The sequence below is a fragment of the Calypte anna genome, chromosome Z (genome assembly GCF_003957555.1).
Source record: "Calypte anna isolate BGI_N300 chromosome Z, bCalAnn1_v1.p, whole genome shotgun sequence".
Taxonomy (NCBI): domain Eukaryota; kingdom Metazoa; phylum Chordata; class Aves; order Apodiformes; family Trochilidae; genus Calypte; species Calypte anna.
In genome coordinates, this window is record NC_044274.1 from 13520234 (window position 1) to 13543861 (window position 23628).

The 23628-nt window shown below is 35.5% G+C and overlaps 1 protein-coding gene across 1 annotated transcript in view; it reads left to right on the top strand.

The window, feature by feature from the left end:
- The window catches only part of NIPBL (NIPBL cohesin loading factor), a 149899-nt gene that overhangs the window by 70389 nt on the left and 55882 nt on the right, over positions 1-23628 (top strand). The window contains exons 8-9 of the mRNA XM_030466730.1: positions 2744-2837; positions 12030-12662. Coding sequence (XP_030322590.1) covers positions 2744-2837; positions 12030-12662 — 727 coding nt within the window. The remainder of the gene's footprint in view (positions 1-2743; positions 2838-12029; positions 12663-23628) is intronic.

Consider the following 23628-nt stretch of genomic DNA (forward strand, 5'->3'; position numbering starts at 1 on the left):
TATTTCACAAAATCATTAAGGCTGGAAAAGTCTTTTAAGACTTACCAAGTTCAACCCAACACCACCAAACAGATAAACTAATTGCTCAAGTGCTATGTCTACGCATTTTTTGAATGCCTTGAGGAACAAGGTATTCACACAAGGTAGGCACAACTCACTGGGTAGTCTGTTCCAGTGCATGACCTCTCTTTCAGTACAGAATTTTTTTCTAATATCTAATCTAAACCTCCCATGGCACAACTTGAAGCCATTTCCTCTCATCCTGTCACCGATTACTTGGGAGAAGAGACCAGCTACAACCTGTTAGTTAGTTGTACAGAATGATGAAGTCTCCCTTTAGCCTCCTCTTCTCTAGACTAAACATTCCCAATTCCCTCAGCAGCTCCTTGTAAGACTTGTGCTCCAGACACTTCTCCAGCTTCATTGGTCTTCTTTGTACACACTCCAGCAACTCAGTGTCCTCCTTGTAGGGAGGGGCCCAAATCTGAACACAAGATTCAAGCTGCTCCCTCAGCAGCACTGAATACAGGCAAGAAACACCTTGCTTGTCCTGCTGGCCACATCGTTTCTGTTACAGGCAAGGATGCTTGGTCATCTTGGCCACCTGGGCACACTGCTGGCTCATTTTCAGCCATCTGTCATCCAGTACCCCCAGGTCCTTCTCTTCTGAGCAGCTTTTCCAGAAACTCTTCCCCAAGCCTGTATTGTAGCCTGTGGTTGTAGTGACTGGAGTGTAGGACCCAACAGCTGGCCTGGTTGAAACAAATACAGTTGACCTTGGCCCATTGATCCAGCATGTCCAGGTCCCTCTGCAGAGCATTCCTACCCCCAGGCAGATCAGCACTCTTGGGATCAAGATCATTGATAAAGATACTAAAGAAAACTGGCTCCAACACTGGGCTCTGGAGAGCATCACTGGTGATGGGCTGCCAGCTGGGTATAACTCTCTTCACCCCACCTCTGTGAGCTCGGCTGTCCAGGTAGTTTTTTTACCCAGTGAAGAGTACACCTATCCAAGCCAAGAGTAGCCAATTTCTCCTGTAGAATGCTGTGGGAAATGGTGTCAGAGGCTTTACTGAAGTACAGATAGATAATGTGCACAGCTTTTCCCTCATTCACTAGAGAGTTATAGAAGTTATAGGAGATCAGATTGTACAAGTAAGACATGAACCTATGCTGCCTGGGCATGATCCCCTGGTTGTCCCACACCTGCCGAGTGAGCTCACTCAAGATGAAACTTTCCATAATTTTTCTTGGTACCAAGTTCAGGCTGACAGGACTGCAGTTTCCTGGACCCTACTTGAGGCCTTTGTTGATGGGCATCATGCTGGCAAACCTCCAGTCATCTGGGACCTCCCCTGTTAGCTATGAATGTTGATAAATGATGAAGAGTTGCTTGACAAACTCCTCTGCCAACTCTCTCAGTATTCTCAGGTGGATCCCATCCAGCCCCATAGACTTGTGTGTGCCCAGGTGGTATAGCAGTCATTAATGGCTTCCTCTGGATTTTGGGGGTTTATTCTGCTCTCCATCCCTGTCTTCCAATTTAGGGGGCTGAATACACTAGGGATAACTGGTCTGACTGTTAATGACAGAGGCAAAGAAGTCATTAAGTACTTCAGCCTTTTCCTCGTCCTTGGTTCTAGCGTTTCTGCATCCAATAAAAGACAGAGATTTTCCTTGACTCTTCTATCAGACATATAATTCAGGTTTGGAAAAAAACAAGTTATATGAAAGAACTGTGTGTATTTAGATATCTCAGTAGCAACCACATTAGAGTATTAGCTTCTGAAATAATTAACTTACTTAGGAAACAGATTAAGTAACTTTAGAAATAACCTTAGAATGTCTTTGGGGACTTCGTATGACTTTACTCTTTGAAAGAATGGACTTCTTGCAACTTGTTCGAAATCTTAGAATCGTCTCTTCATAGAAATAAGGGTTGTTAGTTTGTTCTCTCCAAAAACATAACTGTTGATGTTGTATAAAAAACACTGCTAAAAATGGGAAATACCATTCTATAGAAGTTTCCACCTAATTAGATATAGAGTGAATGGGTGTATTCATGACCAGCAGAGGGCTCCTTGGAAGCAATTAAAAACCCAAATAGCATTAAATGGAAATTGAATAGTGAGCTGCATATTTAACTTCAAGATAGTATGAGAGTAAAAAAAGATGTATTTATATTCTCAAAAATAGAGCATAGACATCATTGCATGGTAATTAGTCTTATATGATGAGGAAATTTGTTAGAAATTATGAATTCCATTGAAGCAGGTTGTTCTGTGAAAAACTGAGAACACAGTAGAACTTGCATGCCATGTTAATTTTTTTCACTGTAAAAGTAATAAGACATTTCTTTAAAAATATATATTTTATGCTCAATTTCTTTACACTGCTATTGTATAAAGATAATGAAACTGCTTTTCAGTTCTTTACTATATGAGTGCTTGTAACAAAATCTTAGTGTAAATAAAAAGTGCTTACTTAGCTAGAATATATGTTTATAGATTTATTTTTGTGTGCATTCTCTGTTTATAGGTTCTTCTTATAGCTGACTGTACTTTGGAATATGTCTATATAATATTCTAGTATAGCAGTCTAAATTACAAAGATTTTTATGTAAATGAATTATTTTCCCAGTGTTTCGTGAAATACTAGACGTGACATTGGCATATGTGCTAATTCCAGTCTTTATCAAGAGTTATGTTTGTAATAATAATTTTTATCTTTGTCACCTTAGGATGGAGATCCTTCAATAAGGAATGCTGCATCTTTTTCCTTGAGGTCACCACAATCAGTCTGCTCTCCCGCTGGAAGTGATGGAACCCTTAAAGGTAGTCTAGCAGTCATATATAAGTGTATTTTTCTCCCAGATTTAAAAACAGAAAGTTGAAAGAGGTATTTAGTTACTCCTGACTTCTGTATTCAAATAGTGATAGAGCGCATGTCATTATGTTTTGGATACAAACTTATTTTTTGGATACAAATTTATTTTGAGCCCTGACCCAGAAGAAATTTCTGAAGGTCTTAAAATTGACTAATCATCATTCAAAACAAAGCTCAAATTCACGGAGGACAGAAGGATTTAAAATCCTTTCCAATATGAGGACTAAATTCTTTATGAGTATGGTTTCAGTTGCTTTACATAAGAAATGGTTTAAAGGCAGCATTACGAGTATTGGACTCTTAACCAGCTCAAAAGTATTTTAACATACAATACTTGGCTTAGTTGCAATCATGAAGTTTTAAGAACATTAAATGAAAAGTAATTTAGTGAACTCAATACATACAGCATAACTGAAGCCTGAAAGGAGAAGGAATAGGGTAAACTAACAGTCAGTCGAGAGGGAACAGAAAAAAACCTGCTCAAAGTAATACTTTATTCTAAAATCTGGACTGCATACCACTGTTTTTAATATTATCCCTAAGAAGCAATGACTGAGATACATGAGACTTAGCAAAGTAGGGCTTTGGGCATAGTCTTGCTGATTTACTTTTTCAGTGCTTGTATATTTGCATGGCAATAAAATAAGGGTGCAACTGTGCTTTTTTCTCTTCAGCCCTGAGACAAATTTGTCTTTCTGAATAGTCAATTACATGTTTAGAAAGAACAGGATATGGATGAGAGGCCAAAGAAGGGGAGGTTATTGGTCTTGTGCTGCTTGCATAAACAGTGTCTTTGGCAGAGGTGGGCCTTAAAGCAGCCTTCATGTACCTATGAGGAGGTTATCAGGGAGATTTGAGTCAGGCTTTTCAGAGTTGTGAAGGTAGGGTGAGGTACATTGTAGTTAAATTGAAATGGGAAGTTCTGACTAGTTCTGATGGAAAACTTACGCACTGTCAGGACAGTTGAGCATTTTTAAAAGTTCCAGGGAATCTGTGCATTTTCTACCCTTGGGATTTTTTTAAATCATACCAGGTAAAACCCTGTATAATTTGGCCTTGCTCACCATAATTTGAGCATGAGGATGGGCTAAAGGCCACCTGAAGTCCCTTCTTAACAGAATTATTCTATGGTCCTGTGACTGCTAAATGATCTCTGTGGTTCATCTTCTGTAGGTATTTGCTGTGTTAAATAGTGACAGAAGAAGGGTTTATGGAGTGGCAAGTGAGAAGTATGTGTGTATCCTGCCAGCAGTATTAGTATTTCAGGGAGTCTTCTAGACAAGGCTTGCTGTAAGATGTGTGTAAATGGCAAGGACTAAATATGGTTGTGTGTCTCTCCTTGTCAAGATAATCAGTTTAAAAACATCTTGAATCTGAGCCACTTCCACTCAGCTAGAAGAATATTTCAGTTATTTTTAGTTTTAGTTGTGCTGCTTCAGTTGGCTGCCTCAGAACCCAGTTTTGAAGTGATACCTTCTCATACTCTTTCTGAACAAAATCTGATCCTGAAAACAGTTCAGATTGTAACGTTTCAGTTTTGGAGGGGCTGAAAAAGTGCAGGAGGAGCTTTTTGATTTATTTATCTGAGTTTCAGATTAGCTTTACTTTTCGCATTGATAAAGCACAGAAGTGAAATACTGTTACTAATGATAATGCCTTCTACTAATGTTACTAATGATTTCTGAAAGAGATTATTGAACTCTGATAGAACCAGTTCTTGATGCTGAAAGAATCTTATTAGACATTTATTTCTAGTAATCTAGTATTTTAGAAATGTGTGAAAGAGGTGTGGGTAGTAGCAGTGTTATTTAGAATGTGGGACACCTGACAGTTTTTGGCCTATGATTTGGAGTAAAAGTTGTGCTGATAAAGTTTCCAGTGATTAACGAGCAGCAAATATCTGTGGTGAATTTCCTGTTACTTTTTATTATCCCTTGTAAGTTTGGTTGACAGGTCATAAACTTTGGTAAAGAAAAGCAGCAAAATACTTAATTGTTTGTTTGGAACAAAAGGTAGATGTCATAACTAAAGAGAGAGTTCAGGATGGGTGTTGTAATATCTAAGCTTTTTAACTTAGAAGCTTGTGGCAGTTAATGAAGGTACAGATACAAACTGCATTTCTGTACTTTTGGCATGGAAATAACGAGAACTTCTGGAGCCTTGGAGGACATGCTTGCAAAGTCTTGAATTGTATCTCTCTGGCTGACAGAATCTGTATGGGAAAGAAGACATTTTATTTGCAACTCAGGAAAATATTTGAGAGATGGTAGAAGTTAAATTTGTTATTTTGATGGGTTATTTGCTCTGGGGAGTAAAATGTCCCTGTTACAGAAATCTCTACAATACAGATATTTGCGCTTCTGCTGAAATTTAATCCAGAAGTTCTAGCGTGTACTTTATGCATTATTTTTTGATGTGAATTTTATATTTTTAGACAGAATGACTCTGCTTTCATGCTATCATCTGCTACCACAACTGCTTTCTTAAAAAATTAATTTACATTAATCTGTAAAGAATTATCAGTGAATATTTTTCTTCTGTTGCTCTCATAAAATACACTGTGAGTACTGGTATACAAGATAAAAATCCTTTATCCATTCATTCTGCTTTCCCATGTCTCTAGAAATTTAGATTTTTTAAAAAATATTTTTATTTTATTTTTTCTTTAATAATGGAAAGGTTTCCACAATGTTTGTAGTCTTTTTGTTTTCCAAAGAGGTGTGTTCTTACAATTTACAGTTCTGTTTCCGTACAGTTCTCTAAACTCCTGGGAAGACATCTGTAAGGCCAACAATGACCTTTAAAAACTACATAATTTTGCACTCTTTTACAAAAATTAATTATATTCCCTTCAGGAGCTGTTAACAGATATTTAATGATTTTCTAAGTAGTAGTAGCTTTTATTTTCTTAGAGTTTTATAGAACAGCTTCAGAGTGATTTCTCAACACTTGGTCTCTGAATGTATAAAAGGTTTTAAGTAGAAATAGGAATATGCTCAAATATTCTTGAAGTAGAGACTTCAGTTACTCTCACAGGTACTTGCTAAGAAAAATTGTCACATCATCCTTTCTCCTTCAAAGATTTTTTTTTGGACAGGGCCAAAATAAATATTTATTCTTGCTACTTTCTCTAGATTTTAGATTTTTTTATGTAAGGATGCTTCTGAATACATCAATTCTAAGTTAGAACAGCCACAGCTGAATTTTTTGTGAGATATTTGGAGCTCTGGAGAAAGTGGTGGGACTTCTCCCTGAAAACTACTGGAAGACTATGTAGAAAGTGAATATCATCTGCCCCTAAAAATCTTGCAAACATATTTTATTTTGTCTGTCTCATGTGCTGTTCCTTAAAGTTTGAATTTTAAATTAAGTTAGGCTCTTTGAACATTAATGTCAACATTGTCAGTTACTGTAATAAGTCTAATAAAAAGGCATAATTTCTTTATCTCTGGAAAAGATTGCCAGAGAAAGGTTCTATAATTTTAGAAAATGTGTTGGGAAAGGACTTGAGGGCTTTCCATCTTCTTACTCTCATGTTGGATCATCTCTTCAAGTGTCATTCACAATAACTTGCGTCCATTTTTACTTTTACAACGTCAGAAATGGAATTTCCTTACTCTTGCCATGCAGCCTGTTCTGATTTTTAGTACTATAGAACTTCTCTCTTAATGCTTAGCCTGAATAATTTTTGTTGCAGTTAGGCATGACAGTTCTTGATTTCTTTCCCTTGGGCAAGACAAAGCAATTCATGTCCTTTTTTTATGGTAATCATTAACATATCAAGAACATTATCATGTCTTGCAATAATTAATCTTCTACAGACTTAACAGCACAGGCGTCTTTCTAACATCTTTACATAAGTCATGATTTTTGCACTTCTAATAATCTTTGTTTTTATCTGAATTCAATTGATCTGCATTTGTTGTGATGTTGTACTGCCCTAAGTCATAGGTACAAATCTATTTGAAGACTTAAGGATGAATACTTAGAAAAGTGCCATAGACAACTCTCTGATACTACTGTTGTGTGAGAATATAGCTACTCTTTGCTCATAACTTAGAGTAATATTGCAAGTTACTTTAAACATACTGCTATATATCTGTAGAGCTTATCTTTTTCCTGTCATATGTTTAAAATTGGTGTTTCACAGCTGAATAATCACATCTGTGATACCTCTTTTGTTCCAAAAATTTAGTCAGAAAGTTGTCGTTTTTGATTCTGCTTTTAAAAGCTGTTCTAGGCCTCTCTCTCAAAGCCTTAACACGAAAACCTGTTGTGATCTTTAAATTAAAAAAATACTCTTAATTCCCACATGCGAGAAGTTATTAATGACAGATATTTTAAACTGTCATTTGTAAGACAGTGGTCTGGAAAGCTTTACTTGTTTACCTAATTGTTCACCTATTTCATCTGTTTGTACCAAGAACCAATGGTAGTCTGTGAACGCTACAGTTTTGCAATAGGCTGGGCTGCAGTCTCACAGTATTTTTGTCTAGATCATGCTTCCTCAGGTTGTTAGTGTAATTGATATGAGAATCTATATTGAAAGTCATTATGAAGTCCAGAAATGACACTCAATGCTCTTCACCCACAAGACCAGCTGCTATATGAAATAAAATTGTTTTCATTTGGTAAATACGTATCGAATTCACTTTCAAATACTACTTCTTTATTTCAGTCCTTACAAAGAAATTGTTCTTCTAGTCTGTACTTAATACAGACTATGTATAATAATGTGGGCAATCCTTTACCATCCTTTTTAAGGGACTGCTTTTCCTTTTTTGAGTCTGCCAGAGGAGCAAATTTGTATAATCACATTTTCATTAAAACATTCCATTTATGTGAAAGTGGTAAATAAGACTGCATACAATTAAAAAAATAAGACACATCGGTTTACAGATTGTGACTTCAGTCTCTTGAAGTGTTTTCACAATAGTAGTTTCCTCAGGTTCTGTCATCACCAGGTTCTTAACTTTTCCATTCCAAACATCAGTATGAATGCCATATGAATGCTCTGATTCGTTCTCCTTCTCCAGCTTCTGCCTTTAAGAAATTACACTGTAGTTTTTCAGGTGTGAAGTCTAATAACACACGTATAAAATGTGTACATTGATTAAAGCCTGTGTTTTCCAAAGGCTTCCACTAAAAAGGCTGGAATGCTGTGTCTAGGTTTGTACAACAATTCAGTACCCATTTAAGTAGTGTTCCTGGTGTCTCAAGGATCACTTTGCTATGGGTTGGGAAGGCACAGCACTTGAACCTTCTCAAAGTTTCTTTCCAGTATGCTATGAATCAGTCATCATTTGTTCACTAGCAGTTTTTTTCATCTTTCATGATTAGGCAAACAAATACAGGATGGGTGAAAGATTTTCTGTCAACATCTGGAACTTTTGCCTGCAAGGCAATTTAAAGAATACGAAGATACTATTTTGAGTGACCCTTTCAAAGTTGTTGTGCGGGTGGAAAGCCAATAATTCTCTAATATTCTGTAAAATATGTGAATCCTAAGTTCCTAGTAATCTTAATAGTTGTGTTTAGGCATGTGATCGGTAGTGTGACCTTGGTGCATCAGCTCTGAAAGGCAAGTGGTCTTTTCTCTGAAGATGTTCAGAGATGATCAGAGGAAGTGTCATGAAGGCTTAAATAATATGTGAGTACCGTGGTGTGATTAGGAAGTGTACAAACAAAAAACATAAGATGAAGATGACAGTGATGTGTGCAGTCCACTGAACAGAAGCTTGTTTGCTAACCAAGTTTACTGATGCACAATGAGGAAGTGAAGTCATTCCAGGGGTAAACAAAAACAGTAAGTGGTTTTTAAACTTTGTATTTTTAAGAAGGCTTTGTCTCTGTCAATGCAATGCATTTTATTGTTGCTTGCATTATGAAGGACTTGATAAGAAATCAGTCAGGAGTCATAGAAGAAAAGGTGTTTACAAGTTGCTACAACAGTTGATAACACTTTTTCCATACTCAGTGCAATCTGCCAATAGGAATCAGTAGGAAAATCAATTAATATAGAGAGTCCCAGGACTATCATGGGTGGTCAGGATAACTGTTACTGAAAAATATTAGAGGTATTGATGGCTGTATTTGTACTTTGTAGAGGCCCTATTTCCTGTTGATGTTACCTGCTACTCAGCTAAATTTGCTGTTACCCGGTTCAACATCAGTACTTTGTTCAGTAATGATACAATGATCATTCCAGATCAGTGGAGCATCTCTTTATCTCACAAGTTTTACACATTTTTGTCATAAGAAAAGTGATTACACAAAGTTCTGTTACTGGTACTATGGAAGATGAACTACAGAAAGTCAGATTTTTTTATCCTGAATTACCCTAGAGACCTAGATTTAGGCTCAAGGGCTGCCTACATGTTCTTCTGTTTGAAAATAAAATTATCAGATTAGATTCATTCCCAAAGGAGGTTTCTGAAGATCATTATGTGATTTACTACACTGATAGCATTTTGTATGAAAGTCCTCAACCTTCGGGTTTTGGCTGGTTCAGTAAAAAGATAATGCCTTTTTATCTTTATTCTTTCCACAATAACATTTCTTCTGCTATCAACAAATCTTGTAAGAGATTTGTTCTTAGACATACAAAGGCTCGAGCCTTCTGCCATGAGAAATATTTGAGGCTAACTTCAACAGTAATAGGCAAAACTCTCAGTGTGTAATATGGCGATGTTTTGCTTTAAGTCTAAGCATCCAAGAGAATGTGGTTCACATTCAAGGTGTAATACTTTTTAAAAAATGCTGATGTCTGTGGTAGAATGAAACCTTTCCAGAAAACTTCATCTTTTGCAATTTCTTTTCACCTCAGTAAGATAGGCGTTTTAGCTTCTACACATCATTGTTGCCAGAGGCTTCATCATCATTATACATCTCAGATATATGTGAAGTTATTGCCAAAACAAGAACTCTTAAAATGCAGCTTAATGGACTTATTATCAACACCTTTCAGGAATTTCCTTCATCAAGATATTTTCAAATACCTATTCGTAGTGCTGCCTCAGAGAGGGAAAACTTTACTGCTGTTTATTTATTTACTGTATTGTAAACATGCTCAATGGAATGCACTGAAATCCTTCTGACCTCCTCAAATTTACCCAGGAATAAAATGAATCATGGTACCTGTTGTTTCATCATGAAAAAATACCAAATTAATACCAAATCAGAATAATTTTGTCATATTTGCTTAAGAATTTAGGACAGGGGAGTTTCAAATCTGTATCCTTTATTTGAAGTGTAACTGTGAAAACCAGTAAATGTTCTATTGTTGCAACTTCAAAAGTATTCCTTTAAGAGATAATTCAAGAGTAAGATACCAGTTAGATCTCTTGGAAAAGTTTAGAGTTGCATTTAGTATTGTAAGAAATAAAAATGCAGCTCATGTTTCCTGGATGGTAGTCATTACCATAAATTAAAAAAGTACCTAATGATTTCTGGTATAAATTACACTAAGACAGTCTTGTCAATTACCAGAGTAGACAGTAATTGGGAAGGGGGAGCATCACAAGAATAGGAAATCTGAGCTGAAAGGCTCTGAGAGACCTTCAGACAGTGTAGCCAGAACTACAGTACTAGTAGTTGAGTGTTATGTCTGATTTGAGGAGGAGAAGCGTAGTGGAAAGATCTTGAGAATCAAAAATGGGCTTCCCAACATTGTGGAAGTTACTGGCAGAATATTGAGTTATTGCTGATGGTCAGGAAAGGGATAAGTCCATACATACATGTCCATGTAGACAACATACCTTGTTGTCTACATAATGAAGTTACAGAACTTCTTACAGAACATGCTAGGGAGAGAAAGTAAGTAAGTAGTCCACACAGAAACATCATCAATGAAGTCACACCTTTCATGTGAATTGAAGCCTTGTTAGAAGTATCAATTCTTTTTTTTTTATCTACAGGTCAGTACGTTGCTTAAAATACCTGGCAGAAATTAAAGCTGTAGAATAAGCTGTAGAAAAGCTTTATTCTTTGTGATGTATCTTGAATGAAGCACATGGAGTCCTGTATTCCAATTAGTATTTAATTGTTGTCCCATGTACTGATCTATGATGACCTCAACCAAAATGACTACTTATAATCTCAGTCACTGCTTTCTGAAGATTAGTATTCTCTAGTGGATGATTGGAATCAGATGAATTTTTGGTTTAACAAGAGGAGGCTTACCCTATTGGGCCTTTTTTCTGGGGTTGTTTTTTTTTGGGGGGGGTTTATTCCTCACACCACTAGTCCTTTTTATTCCAAAAAACGTAGTTCCAAATTATACCTGGAAAAGTATAAAAAGCTTCCCTTTTTTTAAGGGTTTTTTAAGGCTAACATTTATGGGGAGCTGGTTTAATTTGAAGAACAAAAAAGTTAAATGTGATTAATTGCAGAATGCTTTTAAGTAAAAATGTCATATTTTAAAAATTCTCTAGATACATTCAGAGCCTGAAATGAGTGCATGTAGAAATAAAAATTCATGTTTGGAAAAAGAAAAAAGAAAAAAAGAGGGGGGATCAGGCAAGGAATGATTAAAAAATGCCCAAAGATAATTAGTGTTTTGTAACTAGTGATGAGAGGAGGAGGTTTGAATAAGTTTACATAAAATAAAAATAAGAATATAGTTTAGAATTAACTGTCACAATCAAAGTTAGAGATTTTTAATGTTTTGATATATATTTTTTAATGTAAAATGTGTGGCTAAAATGGCTAATGCCTATACACTGATCATTAAATCTTCATCACTGAACCTCACTAAGAAGCTTTTTGATCTTCCTGTAGTCAGCTTGCTTTTATTGACCATGCTCTAATAGCTGATATTCTGAACCTGCAGGTGTTATTTTAATTTACTCCTTTTTGGTGGTGGTTTTTTTGTTTGGTTTTTTTTTTTGTTGTTCCATCTTTTCTGAAATGGCCCCTTCTCTACTTGCAGTAAATGATAAAATGTCTCGGAAATAAGACTACAGCTGTCTGCATTACATCTTGATCTAGAAATCGTCTGCTTCCTACCAGTCTTATTTCAACCTTTTTGCGAACACATATATATAGAAATACACATTAAAATTATTTAGGTTATATTTAGTGTGTTTTTATATAAACATGAAACAACATAACTGTTCAGTTTTTCTGAATTATTATTCTAGGATCAAGACAACCTTTAATCCAACAATCTCAGCCTCCACCTTATTCATCACCTAGAGATGTTCCCCCAGACATATTGTTAGATTCTCCAGAAAGAAAGCAAAAGAAACAAAAGAAAATGAAGTTAGGCAAGGATGAAAAAGACCAGACTGAAAAAGCTGCAATGTATGATATCATTAGCTCTCCTTCCAAGGACTCCACTAAGCTTACATTAAGACTGTCTCGTGTAAGATCTTCGGATATGGACCAGCAGGATGATATGCTTTCTGGTTTGGAAAACAGCAGTGTGTCAGAGGGTGATATTCCTTTTAATGTGCAGTACCCAGGACAGACTTCTAAAACACCCGTTACTCCACAGGATGTTAACCGCCCACTAAACGCTGCTCAGTGTTTGCCGCAGCATGAACAGACAGCTTTCCTTCAGGCACAACAAGTGCCTGTTTTACAACAGAACACTTCAGTTGCTGCAAAACAACCTCAAACTCCTGTGGTACAGACACAGCAACAGGTTTCGCAACAAGGAGCTATAACGTCATATGATGAAGTAGAATTGGATGCATTGGCTGAAATTGAGCGGATAGAACGTGAATCAGCTATTGAAAGGGAGCGATTTTCAAAAGAAGTGCAAGATAAAGGTAAAAGGATTGTGTGTGTGTATACACTATATATATTATATAAATATATATATATGCATATCAAACCCATATATATATATATATAAAACTTCCTGTCATTGTCACATAGTTCAACTCTGTTTACTCAGTGTAGGTTTTTCTGCGACATTCATCTCCATTCCCCTCCAACAACGAACTGTACTCTCTCACGTGCATATTTTTGATAATTGGTATTCTTTATTTGGGGTCCTAATGGATGGAAAGTGTAGTTCTTATGTTTCAAAATTTTTTTAAACTTCTTTCATTTCTTTTGAATCATGAGACTGAATGAAGTGTAATTGATTTTACTTACAGTTTCTAAAATCCCAGGAATACCATAAGTCAAAATCTGTAGCAAATTTGTAGTAAATTTTGATAGTTTAATTCTTAATTAACTTCTCATGTTGCCTGATTTAAGAAAGGTTTTATCCTTTTTTTATTTTTTTGTGTCCCTGTTTGAACCTAATATGAAGAAAGTGGTAGGTTAAAATCACGTCTGTCCTTTTAAAGGCAAGATTAATGGTAATATATATAACTGTGTTGTCTTCAGTGTTTGTTCAACTGGAAATTTATTATTACATAGGAATTACAAGCTTTAGAATACTAGCAGATATATATATATGGTGAGAGATGAGACTCTGGAATGTTTTCTCTTTAGTTGAGTATCTATACTGGTTCTCTTAACTGATGTCATTGAATATCCTCTTGGGGTATTCTGTTTTGGTTTTTTGTTAAGTGGTTTGAAAGTCTTGGGCTTCAGAGGTCTCAAAAATAGATCCACATTCCACATATAAATTTTTAAATTAAGTTGTATTTTATAAATGAGATAGTGTAAGGTTAAAATAAGTATTTTTAAAACACTTCATCTGCACTGTACTTAATTTCTAAGAAAAAAATCTTTCTTCATATGATGCTTAATAGATACTTGCAGGAAAAGATTTGTCAAGTGGAAAATGGTGCACATTTTTATTTAGGAAGTTCCTAAGTGCAAATGGTGAATTTTGGACATACTTAAATGGATGCACAACTGAATTTACATACAGTTTAAGTTTTTTAACCAGTAGAGAGAGGAAGAATTCTCCCTCTATTCAGAGATTTTTAAAGATGCTGGGAAGGGGGAGGGAAGGAAGAGAGGGAGAGAGCGTGTGTGTTTATGTGTGTGTTTGTAATAGTGATTACTGCAGTTGCTGAAAGGTTTGACTTCTTAGATATTTCTTATTTGCTAACTAAATCAAGTCTTTTTAGGAAATGCTGGTTTTGCATATATGTGGAATATTTGTGCTCAAGTCAAGAGAGATCTCTACTGTCTTTAATGAAATGGGGAATTTGTGTCTGCTTAAATTTCATCTACTGATTTTAAATTTTACTGGTGGAGAGCTTGTGGTTTGTCTCATAATACTTAAAATACCTTTATATCAACACACTTCAAGTAGAATCTTCAGCATGATTTATCTGAGAAGCATCTGGAAAAACAGTGTATTTTTGATGGTGCACAGCAGCCTTCAACAAGAGCTAGGCTAAAACAGACTTTCCTTTTTCTCCAAACTTTCTGGAAATGTTGAGCATTAGTTTTAAACTTTGTTTTCCATGTAATCACATAGCCATGAACAGACTCTGATTTGTTTCTTTAGGAGAAATGAGTTATTTTTACAGAACATTATCTCTCCCTTTACCACTGCTCAGTGCGCATCTTCACAGCCTTGAGCTTCCCTTCTACCTGCATCCTTTGGCAGGTCTCAGTTCTTCCTGGGTTCCTGCAATTGCTACACATCATGTTCAAGTTTTATTGCCTTACACTGGGACAAATAACCATTTATTCTAAGTTGCCCCTGTGCTAGACGGCACCTTTCACTTTGCCTGAGGAAGTTTCAGCCATGAATGAATATTACTGAGTTGATGGATTTTTTGGCAGTCTTGCAACAGATTTCCTGAAAACCTGTTAGAAAAGCTTTGACAGAAGCTTGGAGAAATACGCTTCCTAGTGTTTTGGTAATGGCTTGGCTGTGTCTTGTAGGTTTGTACATGCCTACAAGTTGTTACACTCTGGCACTGTCCTCGGTAGAAATGTTTGGTGTGACTGCAGGAAGAAGCTTCCTCTATTGTATAGTGGGAATAAATCTCTTAGATATATCGCCAGTAACTCCTAAATATGTAATTAATTTTTGTGAAGCTGCTTACTGTATTTATGCATTAAAGAAAAAAAGGCATTTGTGAATTTTAGTACATATGCTATGCCTTCAGATCACATTCATTGCAAGTACATTGTGTAATTAGAACAGGAAGGCATAGTGATAGTATGTGGTTTGCAATAGCAAGTGTAGAGAACTTACTAGCACATGCTAAAATATGCATGAAAGCATCTTTGCTGCTTTTTTGATCAAGACATGGGAAAATACTGCATTCCCAATACGTTTTCTGTGCACACATTTTTGTGTATTACATTACTTGTAATGTATGCTTGAGTATGCTTGCAAGTTGTGATTGTGATCTCTTCTGTCCTTCTGGTTTTGATGTGAAATCTCTGTAGTAATATTCATCAAAGGTTTTCATACTGTTTCTTTTTAACAACTAAAACAACTAAGGCATATTTGGGTATGATACATTCTTTCTCAGCTTGGAACAAGTAGTAGTCTTGCAACTCTTTATTGCAGAGGAAAGGCAGAAATTTCTTTAAGAGCATTCTGGGTAAAAGTTGTACAACTGTTGACTTGCCAAAGGCATTTTTTACTAAATGCGGAGGTCTTTTTGTATTGTTTGGTGCAGATGGGAACTGGGGATTGTAGCCCTTTGGTAATTACTACTTCATGCAATAAATTAGTACTTTATGTAATAAATCATTAATTCTATCAAAACCAGTAAAATATTTAGCTTTTACAAAACAAAGTCTCAAAAGTGGCAGGCAGTTTCTGTTTCAGAGGTGGAACTAATGCAGGATCTTGCACAAGTACCTTCTTTGAAAAGCAATCTATCTTACTAAAACCTTATTTTCATGATTTTGTTTGATGCATACTCTGGCAGACTTGACCTCATGATTCTGAGATATGCATGTGCATATCAAGAATATCAACAACCTTTTGGCTCATATCTGAGCACTTTCTAGACCTCTGCTTTTATAATTCTAACCTTCTGTCTGTTTAGGTCTTGGAATAAGTGCATTATGCTGTCTTTTCGTTATGGTAGAGGGGCACAGAGTTAGACAAAGTCTGTTTTGTCCTTGTTCTGTGTGGAGATGGATGAGAGTCCATCTCCTCTTCCTACTTTTTCCATCAGATAGGTCTCTCTTTATTGATTAATTCTGCATTAAGTTTTTGTACCTTTTAGTGAAAAGACTAGTTGGAGATTTTGCAGATCAAGGCACTTGACACCAGAAGTTACATTTTGCTACATCTATTATGTTTAATAGACTCAGAACAAATAATTAAGTCTATGGAACATGACATACCTTGGATCTTCAGTTCCCCTTCCCCCCTCACAGTGGCCTCTATGCCCTCATCAGATTCAAGCTGTCAATCAGTACTAGATCGTATCTTTTCTTTTGAAAGTAATTGTAGTATTACAGATAGTTTTTATCAAGACTCAGATTTTCTGAGTTTGAAAAAGTTATTAGGAAAGGTTCATACAGAATGGCATTATCTTTTTCTGCAGCAGTCAACAACTGAACCATCCTCTGCTTAGGTGCACTGATTTAGATTAAATACTCTATTTAGAAAGGTAACAAAGCTTTGCACACAAATTCATCTCTTCTAATCACTGTCACATTTCCTGTACTACCTTATGCTATTGAATACTTACGAAAACACATTGCGGTCCATATTCTTAGCCTATTTTGGTCACTTAACTGGTTGTGCTTTGTTCACTTTTTGTAGCTGACTGCTCAGAGAAATTACAAGAAATCCCTTTGAGTTTTACAAAAATACATCCTAGGAATTTCTGTTCTTCTCAGAAACATTTTTTCTTGGTTGAGGGGCAGTGGCTGTTTAGGGAGAAATTTCAGTTTAGTAACCTCAGTTCTTAGCGTTAACTTTTGCTCTTGCCTGTGTTCAGATAGGAGATTGTGTTTATGAATAGTAGAGTAGGTCAAAGTTATCCAGTTACTTTTGCTCTAAAACTTTTCCTAAAACGTTATATTAAGTTCTTCGTGTTCCTCAAGATGGAGCTGCTAATTAATTAATTATCAAGTTCAAGGGTTATCCCTCCAAATCTTTCATGCTTTTCTAAAAGTCCCAAATACTGTGAACAAAAAAAATATTTAAGATACTAATGTTAAAAGGAACTCTAGTCTTCTAGGAAGGTGAAAAGGAAGGATAACTTTGAAAAAGAGAAAGTAACCCATCTTTTTTCCAAATTGCTTTTGTTTTTTATTTCATTAAGATTTGTTAAATTTCAATTTTAGCTCCTCCATGCATAAGTATTGTGTGTTCACCGTTAGGTTTTATGCTACTTCAAAGACAATTTTATGTAATGTATCTATTTTAATAGATTAAGGAATTATACTTTTACTTGAAAAAGTTCTGTGGATTTTGTGGAAAGAATAACGAAATCATTAAACGCTAACCATTTTACTGGGAGGCTAATATTTAAAAATAAAAACTTAAAAGCATTAGAAGCATTTTTGAAATTAAACAAGCCTACTCCTATCTCTGTTTTTTTCCCTATATATTTTACATCTGAGGTTCCGTTTCACCCAGTTCTTTGGAATCTTACTGTGGATTCTTTGAATTAGGAAGAAGTGAAGCTGTAATAACTTTATTTGCAATAATTGGATCAGTTAGGGGGCATTTGGATGCCTGCTGTGGGCCCTTCTTTTTTTAGTTCGTTCCAAGCCCATAGCAGCAGAGACACACATCCCAAGAGTGTGAATCTGCCGGAGCAAAACTCTCAAAACTACAGTTGTAGGTAAGTAACTTTTTACTCTTACCTTTTAAGTTCTTATCCAGCTCCTATCCCTTTCATCTCATGACCCATTTCCCCCAAAAGTTCCCCGAAGAAGAAGCTAATAGAAGAACACTATTAAGAATGAATTGTTTATTTATGTTTAATTTTTGTAGCCAATTAATGAAATGACAGAAGGTCTAATTATAGCCAGTAGATTAATATTAATTTAGAAACTATGTTATAGGGGGTTTATTCCCTTAAAAATGGAGCTACAAGTGTAGTCATTTGTATAATAATATATAGTCACTAATACCACAAGATGAATGAGACAGTGTAAAATATAAACAATTATGTCACCACATATGAGGAGAATGTTAGAATTAGGTATCATATACTCTGTGTATAAAAGCTTTTGTTAGGTCTGGATTTCATGTGAGATAATGGATGAGCCTGGCACCTCATGTGGTTTCTCCAGGTAAAGCAGTTTTGCAACCTCCAGTTCTATAGATGAGAGGGTGGAATTATTTGGGTGTCTGTTCACACATGTTTTAAGAAAAATAAGGGGAAGAAATTCCTCTTCTAACTAGAGAAATAGCAATTAAGTGGTACAATGTTTTCATCTGTCTAGGAAAAATTACTTTCTTTAATATTTTTTATAAAGAATTAAGTACTGATTGCCAGAAGAACAAAATATGCAAAGGCATCATTTTTTAGTGGTGTTTCCATTATCTTGGTGCTCTTGTGTAACATCAAATAAAATTCCTCATTTATCCTAGGTTATGCTTTATATAAGGTAGTACAGAAACCTCTCATCAGCTGGTATAGAAAATAACTAAAACCTCACGGTTTAATCAAAAGTCTATTTTTTAATTTGTAGCATAGACTAAGATTGGAGAATTAAATTTAAATTGCATGTAATGTGTTCTCTTAATTATACATGTAAGATGGGATGACTTTCAATATAACTTAACCAGTAAGGTGTTTATTTTATTCTAAGAAACTTTAATGGTTTTAAGCCTTGATAAAGAAATGACATGTAAAATTTGAAAAATTGTCAAGAGTTTAATCCCAGCATATCTATAGTTCGTAGTCACTAAATTCACTCTGACATCAACGTAAGGCGGCACAGATTTTTTTTCATCATCATGAAGTATAAATGTTACTTGATCTAATTAGTTGAAGATGTTTTTGAGCGTGAGGTATGTTGTCAGTATAAAATCAACACCTGGAAGGGAGATTTCAAAGTCATTGATTATTTCTAATGTTAGCTGTTTATACAAATGAATTAAAAATTGATTGGATATCTTAATTTTTAAGTGACACATAAAATAAGTAGTTTTAATTAAGTTTACTGTTAGTGTGTTGCTTTTTTCTTGTGAAATTAGTTGCTGCATTGTGTATTTCAACATAATTTGCACTTCATGTTTTGCTCAGGTACTTTAACAATTGAGTTTAAGAAACTATGATTCTTAAAGCAATCATGTGGATAAAATTCAGCATTTGTGACAGGAAAAATATATCTCATAAATAAAATCAAATTGTTTGTAAAAGCAGTATTAAATTCAGGAAGGCTGAGTTATGGTTTCCAATTTCTAAACAAGTGAGAAGCTTGAAGATGCTTTTCTGGAGTTAAATTCTTGTTCTTTTCTAGTGTAATACTTCTTTTCGATTGCTATATTTGACAGGGAATAATGGCTTCCTAAACATTTTTAAGTAGAAAATATCATAAGATCACACTTAACTCTCCAGGTATGCTGATAACATTATTGTCATATTTAGGAAAAAAACCCCAAAACTTTAGGAAAATAAAGATTCTGGAGTCTACTGTAGTCTTTAAGACATATCAGAGACTCCTGTAGTCTTTTTGTGTTTTGTCCTCAATGAGTGTGGGCATCTCTCCTGTGGGACTTTCCTTTTTGCCTAGAAGTTTGATAAAGCCTTTTAATGGACTGCTGAAAATTAGCATCTGTTTCTGTTCAGATTGTCAGAAATCCCTTCCTCTGAATTGCAGCAGCTGGAAGCCCTTTCATCTCTACTTCAGAGACTTTAAAATTACGTTCTCTTCTATAAAGCTTCCTATACCAGGTTCATAACTATACTTCTTAGTTTTTTCTGTAAGAGAGAGAGCAAGCAGTGAGATTTTTTTTTGTCCCATGTTTGCTGAGTCTCTCCTTAAAGGGGAGAAGCAAGTACTTTGGAAATCTCTTCTACTGATGGGAAGCATTCTCTCTGGTTGTTCAAGTGTTTGTTTATTAGCTTTTGGCTTTGGGGGGAGGTCAAGTGAGAGCAAACTTGCATGTTCAGTAATGTTGAAAGTTTATGAAGAAGTAGATAGATAATGGATATTTGCCCTCATTCCATTGGGAGATCATCCATCAGTACCATTACAGTAATTGGAAACCTTCCTTGCACCTGGGTTAGATTGATGGGCTTAGGTTCAGGGCAAAGTTGGTCAACTTCAAACAAATCTGTGAAAATTAACTAAGAAAATACTTGTCAGTAAACACAGATTTGTTATTTAGATACACAGCTTTGTGTTACCTGTTGAAAATTCCTAGTCTTGACTGTTTGCATAAGATAAGCATGTAATTGGTCTCTGGCTGATTTGTCTCCAACATTGTTTTAAAATGGAAGAATTGGCAATGAGTCATAACTGCTTAGATTGTTTAAATTTACTCATTGCTGATTTCTATAATACAAGGAAATTATATTTTAAGTGGAGTGGAGGTGTATCCCAGTAATATCTGAACAATGTTAGGCTTTAAAGTATAAAAATCTTAATTGCTATGCTTTAAAAAAGTTTGTACTGGAGTCATCAAAACGGTTCATCCAGAATTAAACATTAGACTGCCAGTCTTCCTTGTGGTTCTGAAGGGGTGTACATTCACATTTTACCATCTTGGATATGAAGTATCCAGTTGAATCCCTTACAAGATGTTGTAGAAGTGATAATTTTATCTGTTCTGTCTTTGAAGTTATTCAAGATCATTCAGCAATTGGTTGATTTTAACATCTACCAAACAGTAGATGATGTAATTCTGCTCAAATAAAGCTTAGTAACAATGCACATACTTATTATTTAGACTTGTTGCCTTCTCACAGGTATTTTTAAAAGGCCCATTTCAGTTTGCTAGGACAAGCAGTTCTAGAAGTTTTTAGGCTATCATGCTAATCACACTTCCTTGTTGAAAGAGTTTGGTCTGGGATTTAACACAATTGCCAGGTTTGCAAGAAACCAGTAGCATCAGAGACTTCATCACTGGTTTTCCATTGGTGTTGTGGCTGTTGGTTTGGAAAGGCCTCAGGTTAAATGGAAGAATGGAGATCCTTCCTCCAGCTGAAGTACAGCTCTCTTCATCCAGCTGCTGTCTCTAGCAGCGTCCAAGCATATCCACTTCCAGGATGGGTATTCTTCAAATCATGATTGACTCACATTTGCAGCAGAAATATATTTGAAGATTTCTTATTCCAGAACAGAAGTTCCATGTTAATTAATTAATTTCTAAATCTGAAAGTATTCGTCATTTTGGCACAAAGATATTTTCAAAGATCAAGGCCACAACCTGTCTTCAGGATAAGAGGACAAATGAGAGATAACTGCTTGGAAATCCAGAGCATCTTTTTTTCCATTTCAGACTTGTGGTTCCTGTGTACTTTTTAGAATGAGGTACCTTATGATCTTATTTTCCATACCAAGGTACTTCCTTTGAGTAAGCATGTTGCAATATAAAGAGAATGTCCGTGTGGATCTGCCAGCCCCGAAGGATGTATATCTATGAGAATCACTGTGCTCTGAACAGATACAGATTTGTTACAGGAAATTGAACAAAATGTAGTTACCTTTTAGTCACATCTGTTTTATTGGTGGAGGAATGAGTAATGTTGCTAAAAAGAAAAGAATCTGAAAACAACAGACTTGGATAACTGAAACCTAATATAATCAGAAAGCTCTTCTGTGGTGACTACATATTCATCACACTTTATTGGTCAAAGAGCTTGTGAGCCTACATGTTCAGAACTGTGAGAAGCTTTGAAACTAGGTCTGCAGGACTGGAAAGCAAAATAGAAGCCTGGTATTTTGGCAAAGTTCTAGATGCTGACAATACAGAGAAATTCTACTGTGTATGGAATGAAGTGGATGTAGCCTGGATACTGATGCCTTGAAGGATATGAAGTATATTTTAATAGATACTGGAGAAGTTCTTCAGTTCTTTATTTGTCAAAACCCTAAGGGGTCTTGGGTCTTACAGATTAACAAAGCAGATGTATACAATCTTGCATATATTTGATTGTAGAAGAGAAGAGAAGATATGAAGACAAATGTTTTCAGAGGGTAATTATTACTCTCACCTCATCTGTCTAATTCTCTGTTACTATTTTTTTATATTTCAAAGTGAGTTCAAGAACTTACAAAGCTCTTGAAGCTCAGTGGTCTACTTCATCTTTGAGATTTCTGCAGCTATCACAGCCACTTAAGTTTTTGTACTCATTCATTGGAGGTTTTTTTTTCATTATGCTCAGTGAAGATCATGATACTGTGTGCTCATCCTACCTTTTGTGTCCTGGTTCACTTTGATATTTGATATACTTGGGCCAGCTTTTTTGTCCAAAGTCCAGAAATATCATAGAGGCAATGCAGTCATGGTCAATCTACTTCTGAGAATCACCATCAAAATGCATGGAAAATATCAAGGAAACTGTGAGTAATCTGTAACTCTGTCTGCAATTACCTTGCCATTTAGGCAAAGAAAACTTTGAAGGCATCCCTTTCTTCTCAGATAAGATGTCAACAAGTTGTGGTTATAATGTCTTTCTAAAGCATCAGTGTTCAGTTGTCAAGAAAAATGAAGAAGGAGCATCAGAAGAGCTCTGTATTTGAGGGACTGTGTATGCCAAGTTGTGCTACAATCTACTTATGTGTTCTCAACTTACAATTTGACATTTTGGATGAAGAGCAGCAGCTTTTTGAACCTGGTCAGTTACAGAAGTTCAAGCGAGAAAAATGTTTCTACTTGAATTGTTTTGGTTGTTTAATCTTGGAGCCTTCAGCATGAGGGCTCAGAAAGGTGAGTTTTGGGTGATCCAGCTACAGCTGTTTAAGGCATCACAGCTTCTGGCCATCTGCCTTGCTCCTATAGTATAAATAACAGAGGGAAACATTTGCTTGGCTCTTAGCTGACTCGTTTAGCCTGGTAGGTTAGTGCAGGCCATCTTCACTAGTGCCTTAGGTGATGCATTAGAAAATCAAATGGAAAATTTGTGGAAGTATGAATGCATCTTCCCTTCTGCTACAGCTGATGAGGAATAGTTAAAGGAATGGGGCAGGTAACTCATAACATGAATATCTTAAAGGCTACTACTAGATTCACCATCAGAGCTTCATAGGACTTTTTCAGTGTGGTTTCACTGTGGCTGATGCCTCTGAGTCAAAATAAGAAAGCTGACTGGCTTTTTCTAAAGAACACAAGTTTCTCAATTTGTGTTTAAAAATTTAAAGAGTTTTAACTGAGAAATAAGGTAATAATGTGTGTGGGTGTATGTGTATTAATGTATATGTTTGTTGTTGTTTGTTTTTTGTTTCTTTTTAAATAAATTGAAACCTATTAGTCTTTTGGAAGTCTCTATTCATGACCATTCCTAAGACCTGCCATGAAACCCATTGAGCTCAAGGACCACTTAGTTAGAGGGGGGAAAACTTCTTTTGTCAGTACATGAAGGTTTCAAAAAAAATATTTGTTTTACTCAGTACTGTTGGGAAATTATCTATACAACTTGCTATATAAATCCAAGTAGTACTACAGTGAAAGCAAAAATCTCCATGCTAAAAAACTGCACCCTTTAATTAGCAAACCTGTTTTGCTTCACACGGCTATCATAAATTTGGCCAACATTTCTACAGCTTTTTGTTGAACTTTGAAAAGTTCCATGTTTGCAGTTGTCCGGTTTCTGCATGGAGTTTATTGCATATGTCTATATTATCTTCCAGCCATTAATATTGTACATAAATTTTGACTTCTAGGATTTCTAGATTTGAGAATTAAAAATGATGGTGGAAAAAATCTGTCCACATCAC